Source organism: Hippopotamus amphibius, chromosome 4 (assembly GCF_030028045.1).
Source record: "Hippopotamus amphibius kiboko isolate mHipAmp2 chromosome 4, mHipAmp2.hap2, whole genome shotgun sequence".
NCBI classification, from domain to species: Eukaryota; Metazoa; Chordata; class Mammalia; order Artiodactyla; family Hippopotamidae; genus Hippopotamus; species Hippopotamus amphibius.
Window position 1 is genome coordinate 117,314,533 of NC_080189.1, and position 13,436 is coordinate 117,327,968.

The following is a 13,436-nucleotide window of genomic DNA, read 5'->3' on the forward strand; positions in this document are numbered from 1 at the left end:
ATCAATGGAATAGGATAGAAAGTCCAGAGGTAAACCCACGAACCTATGGTCAATTAATCTACAACAAAGGAGGCAAGAATATACAATGGAGAAAAGACAGTCTCTTCGATAACTGTTGCTGGGAAAACTGGACAGCTACACGTAAAAGAATGAAATTAGAACACTCCCTAATACCATATACAAAAATAAACTCAAAATGGATTAAGGACATAAATGTAAGGACATATATTATAAAACTCTTAGAGGAAAACATACACAGAACACTCTCTGACATAAATCAGAGGAAGATCTTTTTCGATCCACCTCCTAGAGTAATGAAAATAAAAACAAAAATAAACAAATGTGACCTAATCAAACTCACAAGCTTTTGCACAGCAAAGGAAACCATAAACAAAATGAAAAGACAACCCACAGAATGGGAGAAAATATTTGCAAATGATGCGACTGACAAGGGATTAATCTCCAAAATATACACACAGCTCATGCAGCTCAATATAAAAAAAACAAACAACACAACAAAAAATGTGCATAAGACCTTAATAGATATTTCTCCAAAGACATACAGATGGCCAGTGGGTGCATGAAAAGATGCTCAAAGTCACTATTAGAGAAAAGCAAATCAAAACTACGAGATAACCACCTCACACTGGTCAGAATGGCCACCATCAAAAAATCTATGAACGATAAATGCTGGAAAGGGTGTGGAGAAAAGGAAACCCTCTTACACTGCTGGTGGGAATGTAAATTGGTACAACCATTATGGAGAACAGTATGGAGGCTCCTTAAATAACTAAGTATAGAACTACCATATGATCCAGCAATTCCACTCCTGGGCAAATATCCAGAGAAAACCATAATTCAAAAAGATACATGCAGGGCTTCCTAGGTGGCACAGTGGTTAAGAATCTACCTGCTAATGCAGGGGACATGGGTTCGATCCCTGCTCCAGGAAGATCCCACATGCCGTGGAGCAGCTAAGCCTGTGCACCACAACTATTGAGCCTGCGCTTTAGAGCCCGTAAGCCACAATTATTGAGCCCATGTGCTGCAACTACTGAAGCCCACGTGCCTAGAGCCCATGCTCCGCAACAAGAGAAGACACAGCAATGAGGAGCCCGCGCACCACAACGAAGAGTAGCCCCCACTCACAGCAAGAAGAAAGCCCGCGCACAGCAAAAGAGACCCAACACACAGCCAATTAAATAAATAAATAAATACATCAAAAAAAATACATGCACCCCAATGTTCACTGCAGCACTATTTATAATAGCCAAGACATGGAAACAACCTAAATGTCCATCGGCAGAGAAATGAATAAAGAAGATGTGGTACATATGTACAATGGAATTTTACTCAGCCATAAAAAAGAGTAAATAAAATAATGCCATTTGTAGCAACATGGATTGACCTAGAGATTATCATACTAAGTGAAGTAAGTCAGAGAGAAACAAATACCGTATGATATCACTCATATGTGGAGTCTAATAAAAATGATACAAATGAGCTTATTTACAAACAGAAACCAACTCACAGATCTCAAAATCAAACTTATGGTTACCAAGGGGAAGCATGGCAGGAACGGATAAATTAGGAGACTGAGATTAACATATACTCACTACTATATATAAAATAGATAACTAACTAATAAGGACCTACTGTACAGCATAGGGAACTCTACTCAATATTCTGTAATAACCTATATGGCAAAAAGAATCTGAAAAAGAATGGATATATACGTATGATATATATATAACTGAGTCACTTTGCTGTACACCTGAAATAACACTTTAAGTCAACTACACTCCAATTTTTTAAAAAAATTGTTTTCTGCTGGAACAAGGCTTTATATCCTGTTAGAACAAATCTCTCCAACTCCTAATAAATATCTCAGGAGTGAAGAGGTCTTTCCTATGACTTCCTTCACATTTCCTTTGCGGTTTCACAAGGTGCCTTTGTTTTATTTAGTCCAGCGCGTCATCGGCATGAAGGAGCCCGATGAGAACTGGCCACAGACGACAAGAGAGAAGTAGCCATGTTCTGTTTGCCATTGCACGGTTAGCATCCAGCACAGAGACTAGAGCTCTGGAATTGGCTGGTTTGGGTTTGGGGTTTGTGGCTTTTCAAATGATATAGTATGCATTTAATATCTGAGGTGGGGGAATATGACATGTGGATTAGTTTATTTTAAGAAGAGAGATTTTTCTAGATTTCCCAGTTTAGGTGGGTTATGATTGAAAAACTAACTAGGAACCCTCTCCCCTCCACTTGAATCTGTTAAAAATAAGGGGGGAAACACTTTTAAAAAGAAAAACTAACTGCAATGGAGCAGGACCCCATGGGGACTTGCCCATGGCCCCTGTCTCTTGTTTGTAGAAAAGCTTTAGCCTCCTCGGCTTTCCTCGAGTTCCAAAGAGCAAATGTAATCACAGAAGCAAGCAAAAAGAAAAGAGTCAAGCAAGACAAGATAAAAATAGTTTAGCCATAAAACAAACTCAAGGACCTTTAGTTCCTTCTCAGGGGCTATGGATAATATTTTACGCCATATCCTTGAGTTGTTTTGCAGATACTGAAACCCCCACCAGGTGGAAGAGGTTAACTGCATGCTGACCACAAGCCTGCAGACCTCAGACAGGTTGGAACCTGATGGTTGATGATCTTGACTCCCAACACACCGCCCCGTTACCTCACCACTAGCCAATCAGAAGGATGTACACAAGCTCACTGGGCAACTGACACCCTCACCCCCAATGTTGCCTTTAAAAACACTTCCCTGAAAGCCATCAGAGAGTCTGGGTCTCTTGAGCAGGAGTCATCTTTTCTCCTTGTCTGGCCCCACCTTGGAATAAACGCCGCACTTTCCTTCCCCACAACCCGATGTTAGTAGATTGGTTTTGCTGTGTGTCAGGCAAGTGGACCCAAGTTTGGTTCACTAACAAAATCAATAACAAACTCCGTCAGTGGGGCAGGAAGGCATATATAGGTTGTGTTATATGTTGTCCATAGAATCTAGTCTAGAATTGGACAAATATTAGAATATTTCAATATTCTTCATAAAATTGATAGTTAAAATGTCTGCCCAGCGTGATGGCTAATTTATGTGTCAAGGAGGCTAGATTATGATCCCAGCTGTTTGGCCAAACACCAGTTGAGATGTTTCTGTGAAGGTATATTTTAGATGTGATTAGCATTTAAATCAATAACTTTGAATAAAGCTGATTACACTCCCTAATGTCCAGGGGCCTCATCCAATCAGTTGAAAACCTTAAGAGCAAAGACTGAGGTTCCCCAAAGTGGAAGGAATTCTTTTCAAGACTGAAGCACAGAAACCCTGACTCAGCTTCCAGACTATTGTCCTGGGGATTCAGACTCAAGACTAGAACTTCAACTCTTCCCTGAATTTCCAGCCTGCAGGCCCACCCTACAGATTTCAGACCTATTGATAGAGAAAGAGAAAGAAAGAGAGAGAGACAGAGAGAGAGAGAATCCTCTACTGTTTTTTTCCCTTCCTGTTTTTATTTCCCCTGTGAAGCACCCTAATGATTTCACTATATCCCTGCAGCAGTGATCTAGTTATGTTTACAATTATAGTGAAATATATTGCGATAATCATCTAAGTCAAATCAGTATGTTGTACACCTTACAATTATACAGAGCTACATGCCAATTATATCTCAGTAAAACTGGAAGGGAAAAAAAAGAATTTCAATTCAGGAGACACAGATTCTGGTAAAACTGAGTGTTCTGAGAAAGTCAAACAAAAAGCCACAGGTTGTCAAAAATTGCCTGATGGGAATTGTGAGTGACTCTGATATGAGTCAGGAAATATTTGTCCTTAAGGGATCACAGGTTATTTTAGAGTAGGGGTCCGAGAAGTATCTTGAATTTCTGGAGATGTTCTGGATGACTTCATTAGGACAACAGATTATCAAAAGGTCAGATTCCATCCAGGCTGAGATGTGTACACGTCACACTCCTTAATGGCCTCCCAGCTCCGTTTTAGAGAGCCCTCTTTAGGGAGCACTACTGACTCCATTTTTTTTTTCACAAAAGGCAGTATGAAATTTGTCCGTGACTTCTGCTGAAGTGAACAATTATAACAGGGAAGAACCTTGTATTCTATTACAAGTTAATCACTAAAGGGATGTTGCCTATAAGCTTAAATCACACATAATGGCTCATCTCTGGGAACACTGCCTCCCAGGTAAAGAGCACTAAGGTAAAATACATCCTGACCAGGCCCACCTGAAATGAACACATTCCCTCTGGAGGTGGAGTGGAACCAGTAAGTGTTTGACTTGACTTCCTCCCCTTTTAGTATAAAAGCAGCCTGAACTCTAACTCAGGCAAGATGGTTCTTTGGGACACGAGTCCACCATCTTCTCAGTCTGCCAGCTTTCCAAATAAAGGTGCTATTCCTGCCCCAACAACTCGTCTCTTGATGTACTGCCCTGTCCTGCAGTGAGCAGTATGATGCAGTGACACAATGACCCCGCCTCAGCCTGAAAGGCATTCAGGTGAGCTCATTGGCTAGTGCTGTATAGATAACAGGGTTTGCCACAGATTCCTTCCTTGCAGGTGAGGCAAAGTCTGTGCCACTTGTAAATTAGCATATCTACCTGTACTAAGGTGTGTGCTGTGGGGGAGAAAAAAAAAAACCTTCGTCTATCCTTCTAGGTTCATCTAAGAATAAAATTAACATGAGACAGATTAACAGAAGAAAAACAAAAGTTTAATAACACGTATAGTTCCTGTACACATGGGAGAGATCCAGGAAAACTGAGTAACTCACCAAGATGCCTGGAACCCTCCCCTTAAATACCATCTTCAGCTAAAGGCAAAAGAGGATGTTGTGAGTAATGGTTTGGGACTACAAAGCCGAGGAAGGCAATTCACATGGAGACGGAAAAGCAAATGTTTGTAACTCCCTGCCAATATTTGGAGTCCTCCTTACCACACCTAGTCCACATCCTTTCTAGGTATCTCTGGTGATAGCAGTCTTCCTGGACTAGGCTCTTTATCTAAACTCTTCAACAGTTAAAGGGGTGGTAAAAAGAAAGACTTTCCGAGTCTTCTGTTTCTTAAAAATAATCAGCCTAAAATAGTTACAGTGCCAAAGAGACCCATCTTGGGGTGACAAATTTTGCCTCCCTACAGTGCCTTGGGCCAGGTAAAAAAAAATATGGAATTAATACAGAAACACAAGGAGGAAGCCACATGGTTTCCCGAGACAGTCCCTAATGGTTTGGGGGACTCGGCTAGATGCCTGAATCTGAGATTTGGGGGAGTTCAGCTGAGACCAATTTCTTTCGCTAAGTAAGGGTCCTGTTGATCACATCTCTGATTAAGTGTTGCCTAAGACAAGCCAAAAGGATCTGGTGCCCACCAATTTCAAGTTTGGTTGGACTGGTCACAGTGGCTTATGTTGGGCCTAAAACTCCTTCAGGAATAAGGGGTGGAATTGTGGGGTAAGTAAAATATGCTAGGATTTCTCAGCAATCTTTCTTAACGAGCCTTGGCCCTCTGAGACTCTTCATGCTGTATGAGATTTACAGCTACAGCTATTCATCCAGTTAATTGCTCTGATCTGAAAGAATTCATAAAGTCTCATCCCCCCAGGAGGACCAAATAGTTACAGCCCAGAGTAGGTCCCCGAAGGTGTACCATCTCCCTAGGAATTTACATCGCAAGGAGGAAGGAGGCCTAGAAACTTGGAGACCCCAGGTCTGGCTCCTGGAGAGATTTTGTCACCGGCGAAGCCCATTAATGGTTCCCAGGAAATAAATATAGAATCTAGGTAGTAAAATAAAGTCTAACCTTTTCCTCCTTAGTGCTGAGTCTGGTTTCACTTGCTCAGAGGGTGCTCGGTGCAGAGGCCTCGAACCTGGCACTTCAGACCAGAGTTCCAGGGGTGACACGCCTGTGCGGCTGCTCCAGCGGACGGACCGGACCGGACGACAGACCGCGGGCAGAGACGCTGCCCGTGACCCTTCGAGGCAAGATGGCGGCGGCCGGCCATGCGCGCACTGCCACGGGCGAGCCGCACTGCCACGGGCGAGCCGCGCCGCCTGCGCCTGCCCCGCAGGGGCTCCGCCCCCTCCCCCGCTGCCCGGAGCCCTGTGAAGCAGCCCCGCCCACAGCCTGTTGGGAGAGCACGTGCTCTAGAGCGGGAGCTCCTGCCTCTCCGTTCTCTGATCAAAGAGGAAAGCTTGCTTTGCTCCTGAACCCAACTCATTCTACCGGCAGGAGCGACACTGGGCAGAAGGACCCTTGTCGGGGTGGGTAACCGTTTTATTTCGGCCAGGGTGAGGAGGAGAGCTTTCCCAGGAGAGAAGGGTGGCCAACTCCTGCCCCTTCACAAGCAGCAAGGGAAGCCAGTTTCCTCCCGTCCTTCACCTGCCGGTGTAGAACAACGGACCTGCTCTGGACATGCTGCCCCAGGTGCAGGCCTGGGTGAGGGGGGAAGGCCTGTATATTTACGGTGAGATATTTAATAAAACTCTGTCTCTGATCACAATATCCTGTGGTTGTATTCAGGATAAAATTAAAGAACATGAAAAGCCCGGTCCAGCCAAAAGAAGAGAGTGTCTCAAAGAGGTCAGTTATAATGAATGCCAAAAGGCATGAGAAATTCAGTTAGACAAGGACTGGAAAGTGTTGTTTTGACTTAGTGATGTGGAAGTCATCGGTGACTTCCCAGCAGTTTCGAGGGAACGGGGTGGGGGGGGGTGGGGGGGGGAAGGAGGAGAAAGCCTGGAGTGAACGGGAATACAGGCAAGTCTCAACAAGACTGTCGTGGGGAGTACGACTGTCTGGTCCAAGTTGAGAGGGAAGAAACAGGGTGATAAGTTTACACAGAGAGGAGATTTGAAATCGTCCTTGTGAAGAAAGAAGATGCAAATTAACTAAATCAAAGTAGTAGGATAATTTTCTTCAGCAGCACTTAGATGCCTGGGTGAAGGGAAGAGGGAAGGGTGGTAACCAACCTCTTATGCAGCTAGAGTGCTGCCAAGTAAGTACATGGAAAAGACAGAAGAAAGGGGAATAAAGGATGCAAGTAAGAGTTACTAACATTTTAGCTCTTGGAACTGGAGGCTTATATACTCCTTAATAAGTGACAAGGAGTAGAAGAAAGGCACCTTCTGAAGAATAGATGACTTCTTGGGCAGCAGGGCAGGGGGCATTTATGGGAGAACAAATGACATTTAGGAAAGATACATGGCACCTTAGGAGAATATATGGGAGATATGGTAATTCTGTGAAAATGTCTGTTTGAGTCTGGTGATCAGAACTTTAATTTTAAGACTGTTTCCAAAAAGTAAATCCAAAATAAATAAATAGGTAGATAGAAAAGGTGAAAAGTCTTAAGCAAATCTTATTTCTCCATAAGGAAAGATCTATGCATCAGTGTTTAGAGTTATACATACTAAAGTTTTATGGCACTATAACAATTGTAATAGATCAAAACATTGACAATAGCCACAGCACAGTATATCCAAATGACATCTGTTTAAATCTTTAGGTGTACATATAGTGATAAGAATTGGAAAATACTAAAAAGCTACCAATCAACAGCACTAAATATTAATGACAAGTTTGGCTGTCTGGGTGCTGTTTAAATAGCTGGTATCAGGGCTCAGTTTGAGCATGTAAAACTCAACAGTGCTGGTTTTTATTCACAAAATCTGCTTAAAAGTAAGTTAGATGCAGAGAAACATGCTTTAAAATACTATATAAATTTTCATCATACACATATAATACAAAAATATTTTCCTTTAATACAGATTTTCACATCCTGTTTAATGGGAAACAACTAAAATGTAATACAAACAGCCCAGTAGGGAACTTTTTACTATTTATCTTTCAGATCATATAATTTTTCTTCAAAATCTGTACATATTCTTGTGATGTTTTCAAGACTAGATCTTGATTGAGGTTTGACTCATCAGTAGATCCTAGAGGAGAAGCTCTACAGGACCCAGATTCAAATTCAGCAGCAGCTGAAAGGGAAAAGAAAGGATTATATTCTTTACCTAAAATACTTGAGCTAACTAAATATAAGCTAGTAGAAAAAAGCTAAGACCTTTCTAAATGTTCAGAAGAATGAAAAATATCTATATAGGACACAACACAAAAGACAAGATTACTAGTATATGATTTGCCCCGGCTGCACGCTGAATTCATTGCTCTTGTGGCTGAGTATCAGAGCTTCTGGTTCCCTTATTCTTCATTTACTCAATAACCATGTGCTAAGGTGCTGTGACAAGCACTGGAATTACAAGATGAAGGTGATGCAGTCCACCCTGAAAAATCATATACTATAAACTGGAAAAATAGACAAACAGGCAATTTCCATACAAGTAATAAACGCTACGATAGGTATAAATAGGAGGGCACAAGGAACACTCAGAAGGGACACCTGGCTTTGTGTCAATAATGTCAGCTTTTTGGTGGAGGTGATGTGATACCTAAAGGACAAGGAAAGAGTACGGGAGATGGGGGGGCAGTAGAAGCAGATACGAAGACTAGAGGTAAGGAAGAGCGCCTGTGGGATTGTAAGCAGTCTATCTGCCTAGATGCACAGCTAAGGGGCAAAGTAGGGTAGTAAAGAGATAAGGCTGAATACTTTGGCAGGACCCAAATTGATTTGGATGTTTTTATTCCATGCTAAGGAATTTGGAATTTTTCCTGAGGGCAAAAGATAAATGACAAAGTCAATGACAGGAAATTTTAATGTCACCCACCAAGTGACAGCTACATGAACGTGATTGCTTGAGTCTGGATTTTTTGGCCTTAATCACCACCAGAAACTTAAGAAGCTCATGAACCCCATGTTTTGTCAGTGTGCAGGCTGACAGTTCCAACGGGGATGGCAGAAGCAGAGGAAGGACATAGCCGGAAATAAAAAACAATACACAGACTTCCTGAGATTTTTTAAAAATCTGTTACATGATGAATAAATGAGGAATAAGGATACTGTTCATTGTGAATGGTGCTTTCACATTTTTCATTAGATATATATAGGACAAAAATAAAAAATAAATTTAACGTAGTATCTGTTATCCAACAATGGAAAGAGATGCCATGTACTATTTGCGGTTTATTTCACAAATCAACGTCTAAATTTAATTCATAAATTTCAGCCACATACCTTCTTCTAGTTCTCTAGTTATATTTTTTTCCAACTCCTGCTGCATCTGAAATAAGTCAAATATTATTTATGTTTAAGTTAAACAAGAGACATCATCATAGGAATGATATCTAGCTTATGAAATGTGTGCTTTAAATAATACTTTTAGAGACTAGACCTAACTTGAGGATTGCTTAAGTAGAAAAATAATCACATATATAAAATAAATTCCTACCTATTTTGATTTTTGATAATAGAGAACATATATATGTAATGCTATTTAGATTAATTACAATAAATATCAGTATTGAATATACATAATTTCAGAGGGTGATGTTTGATCCTATTGGTAACAAGTAAGTTTAAACAATTCAAGTCATATATTACACTGAATACATTACTTTTCAATTCTTAGAAAAATTGCCCTTTATAAAAGTTTAATCCGTTTTTTTACTTTAATGGATTTTTCCTTAAAATGGGCTTTCCATTCTTACACTTTTATAAAACTAAAATTTTGAGGCATGTTCTACGGTAATAATTTTTCAACACATAAAATGAAGAAAGTGGTTCTGTTGTAATGTCATGTCAAAATTCTACTGGCAAAAAATTAAGTAAATGTAGTTTGCTCTCTGTATTATGACTAAAACATTTATTTCAGAAAATCTGCTTGAAGAAAGGAAAAATAGAGGCTAGAGCCAGTTTTCAGACTCAGTTTCTGACTGATGACTTTCTAGAATTAGAAATGAGAAACACATATATAATTCTTTAACTATAACTGCTTCCATTCTAGAAATGAGGGCTTTTTGAAACATTTGGCTAATTACAGTTATCTACTTAATTATGAAATGTGAGAACACTTCAAACTACATTACAAATGTCTCCACCTAGAGGTTTTTTAAAATCTTTCCTATGAAAAGCCTTTATTGAAATAATTTTATATTACCATTAATAAACACTGTGCAAAATGTAGGTCACATTTTTACACCCGTTGAATTAGGGAACGACCCATGTAAGATTACTATCTTTTCCCCCAAAAGCTCTTTTCCTAAATATGTACTTCCAAGACCTTCATGTTGATTTCTAGGTGAGGACTGTGTTCAGCTGGAGGAAGTAGTTTGAAGTCGAACGTTAATGAGAACACATCTGTACTTTTAACTTTTCCATTTAACAAAAAAAATAGAAAAGTAAGAAAATTATATACAGGAAGACAATGTATCAGCAAGTTTTAATTCTGAAGATTTTTAGTTATAAGGATTCTCTCACAACTGGTAGTTTCCAAACTATGTCGCAAAGAAATGGAAGGTCCCCCTGCAGACACTGCAGGACTGAGGGACAGAGAAGGCACTGCTTCAGGGGCTCCAGCTATTCCTTTAGCTAAACAGCTGTGTATTTATGTCTCTGTTTTATATAATACAGTTTCATGCAAAAAATTTTTTTTCAAAATGAACAGTTCTTTTCTGTAAAAAAAAATTTTTGTAAGGTGTGAAGTCACTGATTTAGTCAAAGTCCCTAATTTTAGAAAAGAGGTAACAAAGGCTCAGAGAGACTGCCAGGTGTCACAAAGCCAATGGCCTTCTTACTGAGTCTAGAGTTCTACGGCAGCTACTTCCACAGATTAAGAAAAATCACACAGATTTTAACTATAACTCAGAGAAAATGAATATGTAAAACTTTGTCCTGTCGTTCAATAATGTTTGAGGCATGAGACATGAAATAGTAGCTTTCTAACTAAATTATACGTTTTAAAGGCATGAACAAGAATAAATTAATGTCATAACTCCTATTAGTAGCAGTCAGTATATTTAATTTATAAAGCACAGATTTTTTTTAACCACAGGACAGGGAACTTGAAGGAGAAAACCTTTAGTTGAGTCATGCAGGCCAAAAGTGAGACTTTTCTTTAAAAGGATATTTGTTTCTTCCAGATACAACTTGGTTTACCAAAATGAGTCAACAAATGAATTACCCACGTTGCCAGTTATTTATGGCAAAATTTAAAACATAAACCAGATTTCTCTTTACCATCTAGCATACTTCTATCCAATCTCTCATCATAAGTTTGTATGTACCAAAGACATGTGTGTAATCTCAGAATTTAAGTCCAGGCAGAAATCACAGACAAACTTCATTTCCTGGGTCTAAAGTTTCAATGTGAGAACTTCCACTCTCATTCTCCTCATGAAAGGAGGGAGATTTACCTAAGGGGTGAATTTGGGAGAAGGGACTAAGAAGTGCTTGGTGGGTTCCAAATCTCTTTGGAAAGGTGTGTGTGCCCACGGCACCGTGAACTTGGGTCTGCAGCCTGTCCGTGGGACGGGCGTCAGGCATTTGCTCCCCCACCTCAAGCCTGGGTGGGGAAGTGCCTAACTTGGGATGAAGTACTCGGAGGCCCACTGTGGCTGCACATCTAAAGCACGTCCTCCAATTCGTTAGTAGGTGTTAGTAACAAAGCTACTTAGTTGATCTCCACCTGCCTGACTCCCACGTTCTGAATTCATAAGGGGAAGAGAAGTGTCATTTGCCACCTACCCCAGCATAGCTCCAACAAGGAAGGTGACCACACACTCATATTGACAGAAACGTTTTCTTCTTCCCTGACATTATAATTAATGTACCTTGTGCAAAACAGCCTCCACTTTAAAGTAGGGGAAAGCTGAAAGGAACATTTTAGAAAGAGAAACATTGTGCCGCCAGTAACAATACAAATCTCAACAAATACATGTTCATTCGCTCAACCATAATGTATTACCGTTACATTATATTAGAGACTAGAGGCTGGAAAATAATGATGCGCTCTCTTTTTGAGACCAATTTGATAAATATATACACACCACACACATACACACACACACACACACTCATTCCCAAAGTTAATTTATTTTCAGTAATGATTGATACTTTTAAAATCTGATATCACCCATTTTAAATGTCACGAAAATGTAATAAAATCAAGTCATTTAAACCACTTCAATTCATTATCCAATTGTAAATAGGTTAATGCACGAAGGAAATTACATTTGTCAGTTTGTAGATATTAAATATATATATTTTGCTGCAGAGACAAGAAGTATGGAAGAATTTGTTGATCAAAGAGCTGAAAAATTAAGTACAGAAAAAATGAATGAAAGAAAAAGAACTGGAAGAAGTGGAGCTATTACCTCTATATTTCAAAAGATAAAAGGCCTACTTCACTTGTCCATGTGGGCAAAATGAAGTGGACACAAGAAGGATTATATTGATACAATAAACTGACACAATAAACAAGTTTATTGAACTCTGCCTCTGCCTTATGAGAAACTAGCTTAACTGCTGTGGTAGTTTGATTAGAGTTAAATTCAGAGTGGACAGGCACTGCCTTGGTGATGTGAACAGGAGGCCTATTTTTTAAAAAGAAATGTGACTCAATATTCTGTTGAGACACAATGTTGTGTCATGTAAAAAGTCAAAGTCTCAGGAATATTAACTGTTTTAGCTGTATAACCATACACAGTTGCTAAACTGGACATTTGAGACATTTAAAAATTACTTAAAAAAATCATTAGAAAATTTTTGAATTTTGAGTAAGGCACCAAAAGTCCAAAATCAATCAATGTAAAATGTAGTCTTCCTACTTAAGACAGATTTAAAGGGCATTTATTAACTACTGTGGCCATGCATCCTGTTACGCACACAAATACTTAAAAACTCTTGAACATAAACAAATCTTTAAACCAGAGAAATTGTGTCTGTTATAAAATTGTCTGGAATAAATTTTTAAGTTTTCAGTTCTTAGGAAAAAACTCTATGGGCAAGAAAATCTAACAGTCATGTATCTGTTCCAGATAATTTTAACTTTTTACATTTTATGATATAATTAAATAACACAATTGAATAAAACTGTAAAATTACTTCTGATATATAGGACAAAACATCCCAGAATTAAACCTGAATGTGAAAGCTGAGGGTAAAAATTAACAAAACAGATATGTAGTAATCTATCACCACTAAAATGGTATCGAGTGACAAGGCTAAATTCCACGTAATGGTGAGAGAGGCAATAAATCTAAGTGTTATGAACATGGAGAAAACTTGCTTCCACAACCAGCACCACTGAAATCACAGACTAAGAGCAATATTTTGTTATAATGATAAAAAATGCTAAAATAAAACTTCACAGTAGGAACAGTCCAAAATGTCAAAACCTTGCAAATAAAGGCAACTGATAAATTCAATACTAATGCCATTTTTAACATTTTACTTTCTAGAATCACAGCTAAAAAGCTTTAGAAGGCTATTGTTTTGTAATGCCTCATCCAAAAACCCACCCCTT

General features: G+C 39.2%; 1 protein-coding gene across 9 annotated transcripts in view; it reads right to left on the bottom strand.

The window, feature by feature from the left end:
- Positions 1-7,459: 7,459 nt before the first annotated feature.
- ANKRD26 (ankyrin repeat domain containing 26) overlaps positions 7,460-13,436 on the bottom strand; it is a 74,188-nt gene continuing 68,211 nt past the window's right edge. For 5 of the 9 annotated variants that reach the window (XM_057732814.1, XM_057732817.1, XM_057732813.1 and 2 more), the window contains 2 exons: positions 9,149-9,194; positions 7,460-7,997 (listed from right to left, as the gene is read on the bottom strand). In XM_057732814.1, coding sequence (XP_057588797.1) covers positions 7,861-7,997; positions 9,149-9,194 — 183 coding nt within the window. In that variant the 3' untranslated portion in view covers positions 7,460-7,860. The remainder of the gene's footprint in view (positions 7,998-9,148; positions 9,195-13,436) is intronic. The other 4 variants (XM_057732821.1, XM_057732820.1, XM_057732819.1 and 1 more) reach the window with 2 other exon arrangements.